An 18631-nucleotide genomic window follows, 5' to 3' on the forward strand; every position below is an offset into this window, starting at 1 on the left:
GTACATTGATGTTTCCTTATTAATTCGGACATGGCAGGTTCTATCGAATAATTAAAAATCCGATAATACAAATAGCAAAATTAACCGGAACGACGATCGAGAGATACGACGGCTGTAAACAAGGTAGATACATTTCAACCTTGTTACACGATCGATTAAATCTTCATTGAATTCTTTATGTAGAGCATGTAGAGTTCTTTGCAGTTTACGGTGCCGAACAAGCTTAATAATTCCTTAATAGCCTGTCAGATATTCCGTAAGTCTGGTAATACTCGTAAACGGCAGTTCACAGGGACGTAATAAAACTGCGCGCGCGGGCCGAAGGTTATTCGATAAAAGAAGTTGGCCGTTAATACATGTAGCTATCTGATAGCGGATATTTTCCGTGCAATTGGTAGGAGGCGATTAACTTAGTCGAGTCCGGTGGAGCCTCTCATCCATAGCATGCATTTGTTATCGAGCTCGATTAAAAATTTAATCAAAGTGCCGAGATTAAAGTTTACTTCTTCCCCTAAACCGTTCGACTCGACCCGACGAATAAATTCCGCTCCGACTTTCAACGTGTGTTCGTCGATCTTCCGCGACAGGACATATTGGAAAACGATCAGATCAAACTGGACCGCGTGTTTCGAGGATCTCTCATCCACGATATCGTTCGAGGAATGGCGTATCTTCACGCGTCCGAGCTGAAGAGTCACGGCAACCTCAAGTCCTCCAACTGCGTGGTCGATTCGCGGTTCGTCCTTAAAATTGCGGACTTTGGACTGCACGAGCTGAGAAGAGCGAATTCCAGCGAGGAAGTTGACAAGGATAGTTACGCTTATTGGAGAGGTGAGTGCTCCAAGATCAGATCTACGTAAACTGCGAATTTTTACGAAGAGAACGAGAGAGATGGAACCTACGTAGTAGCAATGGCAATTTCTTTCGTCTATTAAAAATAACAACGAGCACTCCACTTTCGGATATTTCGTACGTTTCTGTACGTTATATTCTGTGGATTTCTGCATCTTTAAATTTATCTTAGATGCAGAAAAATGCGCATTCTCTCCATACGATACGAGAGTTTGCCAATGCGTGCGTGAATCAACTGGAAGAAAAAGTATGTTTCTTAATGTCTCGATGTTTCTTTCTCGTTCCATCGAAAGTTTGGCCACGTATTACTGAAGCAGCTTACGTACGTGTGCATTTGCAAGCATATGTGTGCGTGCGTGTCAGTGTCACGAGGTCGCACGATCGTAAAATAACGTTGTTTGTACAGGGCAGCTGTGGACGGCTCCGGAATTATTGCGAATAGAAAGGCGACCACCGGAGGGTACTCAGAAGGGCGACGTGTACAGCTTCGCCATAATCGTTCACGAGATCGTGGTACGCCGAGGACCGTTTTACTTGGGCGACGACCGTGATATCTCCCCAAAGGGTAAGTATTTCGTCCTCGCAAACGACACACGCTGTATATACTACAACTATTCGCTAGCTGCAATCGTATCGCACGTTCCACAAGTCGAAAAATAGAGAAATCAAAGGGCTGATAATAAGAACGACCCGTGTCAAATTTCTTAACTTTATACGAGAGTGTTATTCGTTTACTTTATAGGGGTAACGCGTTAGCCAGAAGTTAGATTTACGACGTGAAATAAATATTACGAAAAGTGTTTTATATATCGACGTGCCGTCGAATAAAAACTAACCGATTTTATGAAAATCACCGTCATAAATCGACAGCCTGACGATTTAATTAGATATTCGTAAGCTTATCAAAGTACTCGATCATATTACGAAAACTTATCCTGAATACAGTATATGCGTTATGTAAAACACTTTGTATAACACACGACGTGATATAATTATCGAGAGATTATACAAGATATTTATTGCAAACATATATATCGCTAGGTTGACAAAATTACTATACAGTCAATTATCCGTTATATCGTTAAGACGCGTATGGCGTTAATTATATGTTTCAGGCAACTATTTATATTGTATACTGATCGTTTATTAAGCGTCGTAATTTGTATGTGTGTTACGGGTTGATCGGCTAGTACGTCATTATTCATAATGCCCGGTCGTTATGAATAATAACTAAAACGGCCGCGCAGCCCGATAAATGTTGATTAATTTACTAGATTGACCAGACATTTGGAGAAAGATAGGATTCTCTCGGGGCATTTGGCTACGAAGAAGAATGTTCCGCTTTTCATGAATCATTTCCAAGTATCTGAAGAACATGTTTCCAACGTATCAGGAAAGTTTAATGATATAGAAGTAAAGCGTTGATTATCCGGACAACCAGAGTAACAATTAGCCGAAATAGTCGCTTAAAAAAACAGTATAGTTCTTTCGCGATATAAATACAAATGTACTGCCGGCAATTAGACAACATGGTAAACATCGCGTGAAAAACATTCAGATATATCGGAGCAGATTCAAAGGTACCCTGTTTTTGCCGGAACAAGTATTCTCTCGTTCTGCTGGAGGCAGATAAGCACAACAGAACGTGGTTTTTGTTATGAGCCCTTGGATCGTTATTACGAATCGCAATCGACGCCAGTGACCGATCAACCGGTAAGGGAGTTCGCCATCGCCGCGGCCGGTAGGGAATAAGAGTAATTCGTATCGACTGCGATGCGTCGCGACGCTGTGCGTCGGTTGCACGTCGTTGGTACACGAGGAACGACGAGAACGACGAGAGAGCTCGTAGGAGAAGGGGGAATCAGCGGTGTGGGTTACGGCGCGGCGTGCGCCGGATCGATCGGTAACGAAGTTTACGAGGTTTCGCAAGCTCGGTTTCGACGCGAGCGGCAGGATCGATGAAAGGATGGAACGTGCCACAAGTAGGCTGGGAACGTTTCGAGACCCGGGTTGAAAGCTCAGTCGAAGCTTTCACGCGTCCTGGAACGTACACGGCTCTTGCACGCGCGCTTCCTCGTCGTTTCTCTATTCCTCCCTCTTCTCCCATTCGTTGTTCGCGTTCTCTCTTTCTCTCTTCTCGATCTTCGTTTCTCGTCTCGTGCGTGAACTCGCGACGAGACGTACGACACCAGCGGAAGATCGCGACCGACGACACGTGAAATCGACGCGAGAATACCACTACGAATAGGATCGAGGGGCCTTCGGTACGCGAAACGCGGCTAGGACTCGGTTTCGCCGGTCCCACCACCGTTTAATTAACCGTCTCTCACCGACAACCCTTCGGGGAGAAACGTGTGTGCGCGCGTGCCTTGCTGCGTGCTGCGTGTCCCGACAGTTTGCGTGTCTGTACTGTGTGGCTGCGTGCCTACATGCCTGCATGCCTGCATGCCTGCGTCTAACTCGGTACGTGCTTGTGTTTACCAATCGTTTGACCGTCCCATTTACGCGGCCCGATTTTCCTTTTTGCTCGATATTCAAACCCTTTACCCCTCTAACTAACCCCGCTTGCCTCCCTCCTTCCACCACCTTCCTACTTCAACTCTACCTCTACCCTATTCGTCCTCCCCTTTACCCTCTTCCTCGCTCTCTATATTCCTTCCGAATCTCTTGTCGTTCGTCTCTCTCCGTTTCACACCGTTTTCATTTTTTCCTTCTTCCAAGCCAATTACCCTGATTTCGTATCCGAGACGCGGCAATTAATTGATTATTTCATACGGGACGAGACAACGATGATTGCGCGCCGATGGCTCGCGAAATTGCTCGTTTCCATTTACAAAGAGTGGAGTTACGATCGAACGAATATCGCTAGTACCGGTATATACCTTTAGACCTATATATGTATATATATATATATATACACATATACACCTACGTGCTTTTTGTTCGATCAGTGTCGCGATTATGTGGACGGGGCTAGAATCTTCGCATTCGTCGGACTTCTTCCGAACGAGAGATAACGTCGTCGAAAAGTCAACGTAAACAGAGCGTTGCATAAGCGGAGAATAGCTTGCTGATTGTTCTACTAGCTTCTCTATTAGTAGCTACTGTTACTAGCGTAAACGCGAAATTTCGTAGTGTCGAGGTTTCTTCGCCTGGACATGGCCGAAGGTTCAATTTTTTGAAAACGTAACTCTCGAAGGGGAATAGAAGATACGATCTGTCGAACGAAGAAGCATTAGCCACGAAACGGAAAGAACGTAACTGGAATGTATGGTTCCCGCGGTGACTGTAAAAAGCTAACTGGATAGGAAGTAAAATTAAATTCAGATTGAAAGTTCCATTTTTCGAGAAGCTAGCAAGCACTCGGGTACTTGAAAGGCAAGGAAAAATGTAACGTCGTAAAACAAATAAACAGTTCTCGTATTAGATCGGATAGAAAGCAATTATTTTCGCATCTCGACCGCGAAGCAAACTGAGTAAAAAGTAATTACATCGAGGTTGAAATTCAATTTTTTAACGACGTAACACGTCGTAAAGAAAATGGGAAATCCAATCCGTCAAATACAGAAGCAGCTCGTAAATCGAAAAGAGCCTAACTTTGACGTACGGTTTCCGTCGTAACTGTAAAGTTAACTGGATAGCGGATAATTGGATCGAGATTGAAATTTGAGAAACGAGACAATTCCTTCCTTCCTTCCGTCCTTCCTTCTGTAGTTGATAGAAATCACTGTGTCTTCGCTGAGTCTTCGTTGCCACGACAATTTATACCGATGCAATGTTAAACGTAAACGATTCGTTCGTGATTCATACACCACTCTTTGTGACGACGAGAAATACCGATACGATGATCGAAAGCGTTTAGAATCCGTTCGTGATTCAAGAATCGCTTTTTTATCGCGGTGAAAATTCCTAAATATAGATCGATGCGATGTTAAACATTCCATGAGAAATTTAGCTTCGATGTCGATGTAATATCGGAAAGGACGAGAATTCGCTCGTAAAATTCGAAATAAATTTCATCGCGAGAAACTGTAACGGCGATCTACGAACCCGCAATGATCACGTTTACGTACATACGCTACATTTCGCGCGAAATTAGCTTCGAACGATCGTATCCTATCTGGTGGCGTAAAGATGCGTGTGTAATCGCGTGAATGAAAGGGAGAAGGATGAAAGCGAGCGTGAAGAGCGACAGCGTGAGCGAAATAGGGGCATGAAAGAGAAAAATAGTGAATTCGAATGGGTCATTGATAGAGAAATATAGCGATCGGGATAGATCAGAAAAGGAGAAGAAATGGCAGATAGAAGCAATACGTCGAGCACGAGTAGTTTAACGTTACTGGCGATGCCGGGCGCCAGTCCCGACGGTGGGGCCAGTCCTCGAAGGGCCGTCAGTCCCTTGCTCGAAGTCCGTAGGCCTCACTGCACCCTCAACTGCGAAACTTGCAACGCCTTCTTGGAGGATTTGTACAGGCACAGTAGGTTCAATATTTACCATTCGCCTTTCGCCTTTCGCTGATATTCGTTAACTATTTTCATCTCCCTTGATGATTCTATTCGACGTGGTTCGCTTCTCGAACCTTTCCCACTGTTTCACGCGTTACTTGCGACTCTTCTTTCGCCTCTTTGGCAACGTAAATACGTATATATATATATACACGAAGTCATTCGGTTGTAACAACGCGAGCTGTGGCGAGAGTCGTTCGACCAAGAAACACTCGTTTCACTGAAACGGACAGCTAAGTAGTAAGAGGAGCGATCGAACCGGCACGACGGTATACTACGCTGCGTGTCATAACTACAACCATCCAAAAGTTTCCACTTTTGCGTGGTGTGTATATACAATGGCTGACGAAGAAATATTTGAACACTCGTTGTAGAGAAAATTTTCACGTACGTATTATGCGAGTTACGTGTAACATTTGAAGATCGTGCAGGAAAGGATACGATTTTTTCTTTCTCGTGTGAGAACAATTTTAAAGTCCAATATCTTATCGATCGATCATACATCATCGAGGCGGACTTTTTATCAAACTATGGGGTGACAAGCGTTTACGCGAAAGATGTGATTTCTCTACTCTTTCGAAAGATATTCTTTCCTGAAGTATCGACCTTGCGTTTATTTTATTCATAAGAGGTCTGACTAGCCGGATTCTGTCGCATCGTATCCATGCACTTTATATGGCAATAGGAATTGAACATTTTAGGATGGTTTTATGGTTACAGCTTTGTACGTGTTGTTCCATCCTAAAATTTTCTATTCTTACAAGGTACGAAGTACAAGACACGACGCGACGAGGTCTGACTAGAAATATATTCGATCGACATTTTCAACAAAAACAACGATTCTCCGTTGGTTTCGTAGTTATGAGACGCGGTGTGTATAAAATCGCGATCGCGAATGAACGAAAACAAATTGTTACATGAATAATTAACGCGGACGAATCGATGCTTGCGTAGATAAATAAACCGAGTGAAATTGGAATTTGTGATCGTGCCGATGATCGAGTTGTTGTCGCGAGCTTGCCCCTTGCTCTGTTTCAGAAATCGTGGAAGGAGTGAAGAGAGCCGGAGGTTCTCCTTTGAGGCCTGCGATCGACGAGTCCGCCGTCGAGGAAGAAGTAAGCGAGTCCTTCTCGACTCTTAAACTTTCCAAAAATTCCAGCAATAACGCTCAAACGATTCCGTCGTATAGGTGGCTACTCTGATGAGGCGATGTTGGGCGCAAGATGCCGCGGATAGACCTGATTTTCCCGCGCTCAAACAAACTATACGGAAAATTAACAAGTGAGTAAGGACGATAAGAAAATGTTCCCTTGATAATTCTTTGTTGAAGAAAACTCGATCCGAACGCAATTGAAAATAGAAGATCGCTGGACGAAGGAAGCGAAAGGAAACGAGAGAGAAAAATAAAAAACTGTACAGAGGAAATTTAATACGGATATAATTGAGAACCTAATGAGACGTGGAAAAGCGTAAAGTATTTGCTTGACGCTAACACAGGAATAAAATATTAACGTGATGGTAATATGAAAATCGACTAAAATAGACATCAAGAGATAGAGTAGATATAGACGAGGAAAACGTTTAACTTTATTAGGCAGAGTATGTATGAGAAAGCGAGCGCTGCTTACGAGATTTATTCAAAGCACGAAGACTAGGAGACGTTAAGACAAGTAGTATAAAGCTCTCAGTTGGGGATTATTTTTAAACGTACAATCAGATAAGTAAACTTCTACCGTGTAAGTAACTTAATCCTCGCAAGCTGTGAACGATAATTTTTTAACGTGACATTTTTATTACGATATTGAATTTGTAAATTCTTTACTAAGAATGCGATTGGAAATATAAACTAAGAATATAAGAGTCCGAACGACGCGATTAATAATTCTTGAGAATTTTTATGTTTGTCTAATAATTGGACAGATTTATCTCGTTCCCCTTGTGTCTCAATGCTTATGGACGGGGATGTACGTTCTCTGGGTTTTCTCGCCCTCGTCAGCTACTCTTCCAATATTGACATAATTGTCAGCTCTCGCGTCGAATCACGCTACAGTCGCTGGCGATATTCCTTTCCTAAAAGTGTTTGCGAATTCACATAGCGGAGATTCTTGGATACAAACCTTTCTTTCTTTGGTAGGAAAAAAGTAAACGAGGGTGGAGAAACGATCAGCATTTGTCGCGGCAACGCGTTAAAATAAGATAGGGATTATTTGGGTCAGCTAAGATTCAACGGCTTAAGATTCAACTTTGAACTTTGCACAGAATAATAAAATCCGTTGTATATCACCCGACACTACTAGTCTGTAATAACGAAAGAACGAGAGATATATCGTGTATTTTAGCTTTAGCAAGAAAAGATATCAGAAGCGAAACGATAATTCAGATAATTCTATGATAGAATTCTGTAATCAAAAAGGTATTATACAAGGATTAATAGAATAAATGAAATAACTTCTAAAAATACACTCTAGAAGTAATACACACGTGCTCCTGAATATTATGATAATTGCAATTAAGATTACCAACAACGATTCAACAAACGTTTTACCTTCTAAGAAATATTTTTTATTGAAATAAAATTCTCGTAGAAAATGCGATATATTTAGTCGTTTATCGCGTCACGAACAACTAGTTAAACAGACTATCTTCGAGTCTTAAACTTCATCAAGCGCTTAAACTTCTCCAAAACTAGCGATACTACAAAGTCTGTTTCGAAAAATACACTGTTTTGTCGTCACTGCTTTATCGCTTGCTCGGGCAACGAGATAACGATTAAGGACTTGTTCGAACGACGAGCAGAGAAAGAATTCCATCTCGTTGCAGAGACTACGAGAGCAGCAACATCCTCGACAACTTGCTCTCTCGTATGGAACAATACGCGACCAATTTGGAGACTCTGGTAGAGGAACGTACCGCGGACTACTTCGAGGAAAAACGTAAATGCGAGGAACTCCTGTATCAGTTGTTACCAAAGTAAGTGGAATTGTCGATATTATTCGCGACTCATAGACCGCGTGCACGTGGCATGCGTACAGACAGAAGGTTGCGCTTAGATCAATCGGTAGCCTTTCATAGTGTTCCACTTTGCGATCTCGCTACCATCGATCGCTTCTATCCGCGGTATTCGTAGATTTTTTAAATTAAATTTCCAGATCTGTCGCGTCCCAGTTGATACTCGGCCAAAGCGTAATAGCCGAAACATACGACCAAGTGACGATCTACTTTAGCGATATCGTAGGATTTACGAAGCTCTCCGCAGAGAGTACGCCTCTTCAAGTGGTGGATTTACTCAACGATCTATACACGTGTTTCGACTCCATCATCGAGAACTTTGACGTTTACAAGGTGAAGTTACGATTTTCCAGTACATTCTGCAGCCTAGAATCTCGATTAGCAAAAAACGGTTCTATGCGAAAGACGATTCCTTGCAAGAAAGATACTGCAACGAGAATAGAAACTAAGAAAACTTGTTATGCTTTTAGTTTTTATTTGTCGCTCGAGATAAATGACATTTTCACACGTGGAAACAAAGTTACTCGATTACCCGAGTTACGATTAGTTCAGATGTTTACCATTCTGTACACGAAGATATCGTCATCGATCGTCCTTTCAATGTCGCGTAGATTTGTACGTACGATGATTATTATCGAATCGAATCATATAATGAGACACGACTCGATATATTTTCTAGGTGGAGACAATTGGCGACGCTTATATGGTAGTGTCAGGATTACCGGTGAGGAATGGAACGAATCATGCCAGAGAAATTGCGAGGATGAGCTTAGCCTTAAGAGATACCGTGATGACGTTTAGTATACGTCACAGACCGAACGAGCAATTGAAACTTCGAATTGGAATGCATACTGGTAAGATCGAATATCTCCGTAGCTTGTCTTTCGCCTTTGCTGTTCTCTGCGCAAGATGAAATTTAACATTTATTTAACGATACCGGAAAATATAATATCGGCCATGCATTCCTTCGTTCGAAATCATTTTCGACTTCTTATTTTCTTTCTTATTTCTTATTTTAAGTATAGACACGATAAAGTTTCTCTTAAAGTCTTTTTGCTCGTTTAAATAAGAGTAACATCGAAACATACATACTCTAGAACCGCAATATGGTTAATCAGTATTCATAAATTGATATGCTGCAAGTTGTATACTATGCGCGTGGTTGCATGTTGTCGCAACTCGCATATTAAACATTCGTAGACGCGTGTATGAAAGACTGGTCGCGATTTCAGGACCTTGCGTGGCTGGTGTAGTTGGCTTGAAGATGCCCAGGTATTGCCTGTTCGGCGACACTGTCAACACTGCATCTAGGATGGAGAGTAATGGAGAAGGTAATTCGCTAGTTGTACCTTTTTCAAGATGTCGATCAACCCTTTCGAGACGGATTTCTTTTTTTTAACTAAAGTTTTTTTAACAAATACATTAATTATAATTTTAACTCATGCACAGTTAAACAATTACACAAAGGTTCATCCCAATATTAATACATTTTCTTTACTCGTAGCTCTAATGATCCACGTTAGTCCAAAAACGAAGGAAATCCTGGATACTTTTGAAACTTTCGAGCTCGTTTGTAGAGGCGAGGTTACTCTGAAGGTAAGGCTTTCGACTAATCTAAGAAAGTGAGAAACACGCGTCGAAGAACACCAAGAGGTCACGATTCGTCTTTCAATTTTCAGGGTAAAGGCACGATGACCACGTACTGGTTGATCGGCGAAAAATCAGCGAAAAGTACTTCACAGCCAACCGTTTCCTTATCCTCGTCGGCAACAACGGTGACAGCCATGACAACGATCGCGACGACAAGTACTCCGATCTCAACGACGATCGACCCTCCGCACGAAGATATTACAAGCTTGCCGTCGCGTCGACCTGATCCAGTAGTACAACCAAAGATACAAGACATTCGATCCTTGCAATCCTCGCAACAGAATTGCCAAGATCAAAATCGTCGTGCAGTTCAGAAAGGTCTCCAAGAGCAACAACGATCGCAATCGAACCAGCAGAAGAATCAACAACAAATTCCTCATCGACAGCAAATTCCAAATCAGCGCGAGGCTTCGACGCAAAATCGTAAGGGAGGCGGCAACGAGGGAAATGGTGGCGACAGTGGTCGCGGTGGTAGCGACGAAGGTGGTGGTGGTGGTGCCGGTGGAGAGTGGAACAACAATAATAGTGGTGGAAACAACAGTGGAGGCGCGTTTGCGACGGGGAACGGCGTGGCGAACCGCGGCCGTACGATAGGTAACGGTTCGTTCGCGGATGGTTCGCCGTCTCGGAATCGTTCATCCGTGAGTTCGACATCGAGCAACGTCGTGTCTCAAGGGCGGCGTTCTTATCAAGCCGGCGAGAGCGTGCCAAATCACACGGAAAGCGGCCCAAACGCGCCGCTCCTCGTACCCACGACACCCCCCTCGCGAGTCTAGTTCCGTTCCCCTCGATTCTTGTACCACACTTTGCGATCTCTCGTCGAGAAGTCGACTTCATCGTAATACGTGTATCATCGTTTCGTGTAGACTAGCGGCTAAGCATCCTCCGACGATCGGCGATTCCGATCGAAATTTGGGTCCATACGTTCGAAAGAATATCTTTCGAAGTAAAAATGAACATTACGGGAACACGATCGTTATTTATTACGTGGAGGGACGGAGGGAGTTGCGCGGAGGGATGTAACGTAGGTGGAAGCGATATAGTAGTAGTAGTGAGCTCGTAAAGCGAAACGTTAAGTAGGGAGTCGCTAATTGATCTAGCCGCAACCGAGGTCGTATAACTTGATTGTACAATTGAAATCAATTTCTATTATCGTTAGCAGTTCACTTAGAGCTTTTAGAATAGAAGTTAGGAACGAGTTACAGTAGAACCTCGTTTATCCGTATTTCGTTTATAGCTGCGAGTTAGTGCTCTACTAAAGATATACGAAGTTATAACTTGACTATTATTCGAACTATAGCAGAGTATAAGTTTAGTTATATATGCGCGTATTTCTATAGTGAACGCAATTATACAATCATTTGTTTGTATTCGTAATAAATTTTACGTGTCAAAGATGGAACGCGATTCCTGAATTCCGAACATTAGGGCCGTTTAAAAGGAAATTATAAGTCATATGATCAGGCTATTTGTTATAACATTAACAAATTCTACGAGAGAAGTCCCTAAGTTATAACGTGTAACTTGTCAATTTACAAATATTATTAGTTATTAAATTATCGTCGAACAGGGTCTTGCTTCTATTGTAATTGTCCAATTAATATCAAGGACTGAAGGGAACAGTAGCTAGTAAACTTCCATTACCGGAACTATTCGATTATTTAAACTATTTCAGCTTCTGATCCATTTCAATAAATTGGGTTCTACTGTATAAGCATTCTTCTTTTTAAGGAGACAAATTATTATTAAAATATACTACGAAGGAAGAACTGATTTTGAGTTCACATTCTACGGCCTAAATAAGGCACTAACAAGTACATGCCTTATGTCAACGAAACTTGAAAATTTTATCTACTGACCGACTTTGCTATATCGCTTCCTTTTACTATACATACATACACAACATACTATGTATACTCTGTTCTCCCGATGGAAAAGCGAGAACCATGCAGTTCCTCGCGTGTGAAAGTTCGTCTCTCTCCCTCCCTCTTTTCCTGCCATCACTTTCCCCTTCTTTCCACCCTTCTCCTCCTTTCAATCCCTCTCTTCCACCCACTTCTCATTCTCTCTCTCTCTCTCTCTCTCTCTCTCTCTCTCTCTTTCTCTTTTCCAGATATCCGTTTCGTATTTCGACGGATAACGTCAACACATTTCAAGGACCAGCGCTTTCAATAGAGAAACCATTAAAGTCTAAAATGCGAGACACGTCGTAAAACGGATTATTTTTGCGCGTGCGCGGAAATCGATCGAAAAGCCAAAAGAGGACAGCAACGACAGAGGGGAGTGGTCGTGAATTTTGAATTGAAAAGAAATTACGAAAAGTAGTACATACGAATGAAACTAACTTTGAATATTAGAAAAATCGATCGAATACTTTGTCTTCCGCGTTCCCTTCAGCGTAGCATGTATCCTATCGCTATTGATTTTCGTCGATTCGATCGAAACACGTCCCGTTAGAATGTAGTAGGCACCCTCGGATCGAACATTTCGGAGAAGACGAGCGATCAGAGTGGAGAATAATGGAGGAAGAATGTTAAAGTATAGACATAATGTTATACGTTTGCAAAAATGGAAATTTTACGCGCACATGTTTCTATGTTTGATGAAAACGAGCGTATATTTAATATACGTATACGGTATGCCCGATTTGAAAGAGGCCACCTATTCGTCTTCTGGTTTCTTAAAAAACTTCGTGCGCGTCTACGAAGTTTGACAAACTCCATACGAACTCCGCGAAAATAAATTCGCAATACCGTATAGAGAGCATTCGTCCTTTGATACAAACTTAAATTATACTCGTGTACACTACTGGCCATAAGTATCAAAGTATGTATTCGTTACGTTTCTTTCAACATTCTAACGAATAGATTGCGGATTTTTATATATCTATGGGAATTTAAAGGCGTACAATATGCACAGTGTGCAAAGATATATAACTTACACGTGATATGTACTCGTTATAACGTTTAGTGGTTGAAGCAAATCTCTGCTTAGATTTCATTTAATTGGTTTCATAGAAACGCGAATATGCATACAAAATTACCAATGAATTTCAATCCATGTACTATTTTACATTATAACGCACGTATAACACGAACGAATGACTAAACACAGTTTGTACTAAATATCAATGGGATGTTTTAATATTTATGACTGGTAGCGTAATATACTCTTTATATGCTCTAAGATGCCGAAGATAATTAGGTGACCTGTTTTAGGCGTGACACTCTATGTATAATGATTCTCACACATAAATCTAGATATATAGGGTATCTCAACGCTTCATAGCTAAGCTTTGTGTAACATTTTCTACTGGATTGTATCCATAGAATACACTGACAAAGTTTGGTTGTTAAACTCTGGGACACACTGTATACGTACGCATGAGCGCGCATTCACGCATACACATATATACATTTATGAAGAGTTGAAGTTATAAGTATATCGGTGTATATAAAGGAAAAGAGAGGCTGGACCTCGTCGGAAAGTCAGTTATCAAATAATGGAGATTCAATCGTGAAATCTTCCAACGCTTACTCGTAATGCGAAAATCGGTCGCATAGCGTCGTACACGCGCGTGGCTGCTTATATGCGCGTCCACGCCACAAAAGAAAGTACATACATATGAAAATTGCGGTCTTGGCGCGACAAACGTCACACACGTCCTAACAATCGAATTTCTCTCTATTCGTGTCAATCTCTTTTTGAACGATGTAACAATCGATATTCGGAAAATAAAATTTCTTCGTTTCCACGCACGATACCAGACTCCTCTTCCATTCGTGTCCCTGTACGATCGACGTAAGGAATAAAAAAGCCAAACAAGAAAACACGAAATCTGTCCTGACAGCAGCGACATATTTCACCATCTTAAAACATCCAAGGTAACTAAAGTTTTATCTTTTCCTTCGTGTGGTTTTGATAATTAATTTTCTATCCTTTCGTTGTTTTTCAACGTTTCAAAGTTTATCGATACAAAAACTCTTAATTATTTCAGCTATTTAGAAACCTGGGCCGCTTAAATTTCGATTTTAAGGCGGTATGTAGCGACGGTTCGCATCGTTATTCGCATCAACATCCGAAATTTTACGAGTTAAGTCGTTAATCTTTTTAAATTAAAATTTCTGTGACGCGATATCCTTATCTTAAAATCTCCTATTTTTTTTTTTTTTTTACATATCACTTAGATCTTAGATTCTAGATACTAGATTCTTAGATCTTAGATTAGATTAGGCTTCTATCGGAAACGAGCCATTTTTATAAAAATTAAAACCGACCAGACCGAACTTGCTTTGTTTTTCGCCTGGACTTGTCTTAACTTTTAATAATTTTAGTAATTTCGTAATTATAAGGGGACACTCGCTTAACAAATTAAATGCGATCCTAAGCTTAGAACACGGCATTCTCGAATATCCAATCAAGATAGGAATTGACGCGTGTGTATATTCCAGGACGTCCAGGTTCTCCGCATCGAATACCCCAAGATACTATTCCGATATTTACCCATCTGCCATTTGCAAGCTGATGAAGGAGTGGTCCACCGGAATCACCCTGTACGCGAACGTAGTCATTGGTCGGAATATTAGCTTTGGTTTTGATCGTATTAAGGTCTCTTACATACCTGACAAGCGTCGCCTCCGCCGTTGTAAGCGCCGGCGCAAATCGTCGTATTAGCGATTCGTCGAGTGAAACTGCTCGTGCATTTACTCTGCGGCCATACTGGGACCTCGACTTCCATCAAAACCTTACTATAGGAGCCTCCGTAGTAGCGTGCGCCCCAACCTAAATTTTTAACCAATTTTTAACCAACTAAATTTGTAATCCTGATGCGTCTCTTGTATCAGCTTCGACAATAATCGTATCTTTTTATATTCTTTATACTTCCTATATTTTTGTTAATCCGACGAGACAATATGGTTTATTTCGAATTATTTCGAAACTTACCCTCGACATGAATTACTATGATTTTTTAATACGTTGTAAAACTCAACATTTGGAACAATTTTCTGCTCTCGCGAAAATGTCCAACTCTCTTGCAACAGTTCCGAAGATATTGGCGAAAAATTATCGGTACGACTATAGTGAATTGAGCATATAATTGCGCGTCCGCAGCAGCGTAGGCGTCGGTATTGGCGACACTTAAAGTGACGCTTAATCCAAGCCTGTATAAACTATAAAAAAAGAGATAAGAATTAAGTTCGAATTCACTGAGATAAGAATTCACCGTAGCGATACCTGCAGTTCTTCGCGAATATCACGGAAATTAAGAGAATCCGACGTTTTCGTGAGAGAAGAGAGAGTTGTTCTAAATTGGACTTTACAACATGTTCAAGAATCATCGAAACTGGTGTTTCGAAAGTAACGTAAAATAGTGTCGAGAACAGCTAGCGGACACAGCGAAAATGGAAAGGATACCTGTTATAACTGCGTCCTTGTACTCGAACGTTTGATCAATTGGTGGCAGACACACGGGCCAAATGTAACTGTCGAAGACGGTCGGTGGGTACAGTTTGACTATTGCTATGTCATTTGCGAACGTGTCAAGAGCAAAGTCTCGATGTATACGTATTTCGGAAATCGCGAAATCCACGGCTCTCGTTTCTTCGCTCGTCGCGAAATCGTATTCACCGAGCCTGACTTTGATCTCCTGTGGTCCAAATCTGACCAACAAAAGGGAAACTTTAATTAACATTATGACTTTGTACTCAAAACCAAGAAGATGAAACGCGGGGAAGAGGTAAAGGAGAAAACGTTCCGTTCAGAACCTGCATATTGACAACTGGTCAGGTCCTTGATGATCTTTAGGTTTAAGAAAATATGAGATCTTGTACACGCGATCGTAGCAATCAATTAGTTGCCGAAGATCAACAAAAAACACGAGTAAAATTAGCTAATTTCCTATGATAAACGAAGTACGTTGAATCGATATATACGTTCACGCTACGAGCAACTGTGCCGCAGATCTGCCGTGTAAAAACAGTAAAAGTAAGTTATTGATGATATCTCAATGCATTCATAAAGTTAAATAATGTGGCCGACATTTTTATAACATCGAAGAAGCTATGTTTGCATTTTCTTACTTCTTTAAAAAATATACGGAACGTTCCTTTTTTATGACCATCTTGTAAGATATATCGATGGTCTTCACAGTACCATATTGAGTAAAATTCCTAATCTATGGGACGAAAATTTACTTGTAGACGCAGTGGGCAGCCGTTAAAACGTGTCTATCGGTGACGAGCACACCACCACAATAGTAAGCGTTATTCGTTGTAAGAAGAGCTACCATCCAGGGCCATTTCGTGGAATCGGCCGGTCTACCGCCCAGCAACTTGCTTTGACTTTTCAATGTAGTTCCGCATCCTCTCAATGCCGGATTTTTAGGCCGAGACGTTGTCGTTCTATGCTCGCCCGACCAAACGATTCTCACCTCATTTTGTTTCTTATCGTCACTCGCTGAAACGAATAGCGAGCCATTACCACTCCGTCCATAAGTTATACTCCAGTGGAAACGAATTTGTTTATCGTTCTCTTAATAATTTAAATTATTAATTTGCATATTTCACATGAAATCAACAAATGTCCTAATACTCACGATACGACGCGTTCCCTTTGTGCTCGATCAATCGTTACATACGTACCAGCAATCTGCGGAAGAGTGTCGGCAAAATCCTCGTCTACCATAGAATTTGTACGCATTTCGTTGCCACGTCTCGAGCAACAAATGCCTGTGTATCTGTTTCGATTCCATTTGATTCAATCCGATCCAAACTTTCACGTAGGCAAATGAATTAAACACTTACGTTTGGTCGATTACGCACGAGTGATTTATGGCCAGCGTAAAGTTTGAACCATACTCATGAGATAAGCACCGTTTTAAGTGCTCGCAGTGACCCGATTCGTTGTTCAATCCGACACACTTCGAAGACGTCGGTACCTATGTAAATACAAATTCTCTTCTGCTTAAACTATCGCGTTTTACATTTATCTTATGACTCCACTGCGGATATTTATGTATTTGTAAGAAATATAAATAATGAAAATGTACAAACTACACATAATATGCAAAAATATAACAGATTTACAAAGTAACGTATTCATTATAATATTAAGAGGATGTATAAAATCTCATTTTAGAATTCATTACTTTAGTTGTGTTTGTGAAAACGTATGAAAAAAATGCATAAACGTCCGCAGTCTAGTTATCGTTAAGTTTTACGTACCATTCCAGTTGAAGAGGCTCTTTGGTGATGGATATGCCTTGCAAAATCTATCAATGACAGAACAAACGATCAACGATGACAATCGGAGGATGTCCAGAACAGATAAATCTATTTGCAACCAGTGCTTTCGTTTATGAACAAAACAAAAAATTTCCTCTCTAGCACACGAATCTATGTTAAGCATTTATGCTATGAGCTTTCTCGTTCGCCAACTAGCATGAGCTGGGATATACACACGGTTCTTTCGTAGAAACCCGTCTGTATCCGTATCGATTTTTTAATCGGATTACCGTTTAACTGGAAAATATTACAATCTCGAAATTTGAAACTAATAAAGTCAAATTAACTTTAATTTGGTCGAATATGGTTCTCGTAAATATAATATAAATAAATATAATATAATTTATTTTCGTGAGATGAAACCTGAAACGATTCGAGACAGAAAAGTTTAAAGCATTGCTAATCGAAGAACTTATTATGAGAATAACGGGTCAAAGAAATATCATCAAAGGAAACAGTATCTTTACGCGAAGAAAGTACAAAGTAACTTACCTATCGTGTCTTTGCCATAGCTGGAAGATCGAGCAAATAACAATGCGCAGGAAACGCAGAAAAGAAACGTTGATTGCATTAACTTCTTCCGAATTTCCATCTCTTAGCTTCTTCTTAATTACTAACTACATTGACGAAAATGATTTGTTTGCTAGAACGTGGGACAGTACCGTGGTAGAGATCGAATGAAACAGCCAAAACGAATAGCAAACGCTCTCTTATATACACGTGTATATTGCCTAAACATGCAACCCGTTATACGCTTGAGTCACTCGTTTGTAGAAACCGAGGCGCTACGCTGTCCTGATGTGATTTCTATCGATCAACTTGGATCATAGATATTGGATCGTATACATTTTGTGTTACAATTGTAGATAAAGTGCGTAAAACTTACTTTTCTTTTCTCCTCTTGCCTCCCTTTCCTCTTTTCTTTTCATACCGCTTAATGTTGTTATAAAGTTAAAAGCAAAACATTCAAAATTTCTTATACCTATCTGAATTAATATTTTAATTTAATTACGTTGATGATAATGAAAATAGTGTAAGTCCAAAACTTAAAGTAGTTCAATTTTTAATTTATTTTACGTTATATCAAGCTACCTTACGATAATATGCAGGAACTTTTGCACAAAAGATATTTGACTCTAGTCATATTTATAGTCACTGTCACAATTAGGGAAATGTTCACAGTGTGCGATATTTTAATTTCTCGCGCCGATTTTAAGAAATCGTGCCTCCTGACCAATCAGGAGTCAGCTAGGTGAAGTTTTGGCACGACGAAACATTAGTTCAGTACCGGTAAGCATGGCGTTCATGCGCGTTATTACGTTCGAAATGCG

The 18631-nt window shown here is 40.8% G+C and overlaps 2 protein-coding genes across 9 annotated transcripts in view; one reads left to right on the forward strand and one right to left on the reverse strand.

Moving 5' to 3' along the window:
* LOC126924555 (atrial natriuretic peptide receptor 1-like) overlaps window positions 1-13778 on the forward strand; it is a 37530-nt gene extending 23752 nt beyond the window's left edge. For all 7 annotated transcript variants that reach the window (XM_050739182.1, XM_050739185.1, XM_050739184.1 and 4 more), the window contains 10 exons: window positions 588-831; window positions 1259-1417; window positions 6397-6473; window positions 6548-6639; window positions 8179-8328; window positions 8508-8700; window positions 9047-9221; window positions 9600-9698; window positions 9872-9963; window positions 10047-13778. In XM_050739182.1, coding sequence (XP_050595139.1) covers window positions 588-831; window positions 1259-1417; window positions 6397-6473; window positions 6548-6639; window positions 8179-8328; window positions 8508-8700; window positions 9047-9221; window positions 9600-9698; window positions 9872-9963; window positions 10047-10793 — 2028 coding nt within the window. In that variant the 3' untranslated portion in view covers window positions 10794-13778. The remainder of the gene's footprint in view (window positions 1-587; window positions 832-1258; window positions 1418-6396; window positions 6474-6547; window positions 6640-8178; window positions 8329-8507; window positions 8701-9046; window positions 9222-9599; window positions 9699-9871; window positions 9964-10046) is intronic.
* The window catches only part of LOC126924585 (proclotting enzyme-like), a 36479-nt gene extending 18445 nt beyond the window's left edge, over window positions 1-18034 (reverse strand). The window contains exons 1-8 of one of the 2 annotated variants that reach the window (XM_050739293.1): window positions 17793-18034; window positions 17241-17287; window positions 16821-16954; window positions 16659-16753; window positions 16212-16473; window positions 15433-15677; window positions 14639-14799; window positions 14521-14568 (exon numbers count right to left, since the gene is read on the reverse strand). In XM_050739293.1, coding sequence (XP_050595250.1) covers window positions 14521-14568; window positions 14639-14799; window positions 15433-15677; window positions 16212-16473; window positions 16659-16753; window positions 16821-16954; window positions 17241-17287; window positions 17793-17892 — 1092 coding nt within the window. In that variant the 5' untranslated portion in view covers window positions 17893-18034. Of the gene's footprint in view, window positions 1-14097; window positions 14569-14638; window positions 14800-15432; window positions 15678-16211; window positions 16474-16658; window positions 16754-16820; window positions 16955-17240; window positions 17288-17792 lie in introns of those variants that run through there. The other variant, XM_050739292.1, reaches the window with a different exon arrangement.
* Between the last annotated feature and the right edge of the window lie 597 nt (window positions 18035-18631).

The sequence above is a fragment of the Bombus affinis genome, chromosome 14 (assembly GCF_024516045.1).
Source record: "Bombus affinis isolate iyBomAffi1 chromosome 14, iyBomAffi1.2, whole genome shotgun sequence".
Lineage (NCBI taxonomy): Eukaryota > Metazoa > Arthropoda > Insecta > Hymenoptera > Apidae > Bombus > Bombus affinis.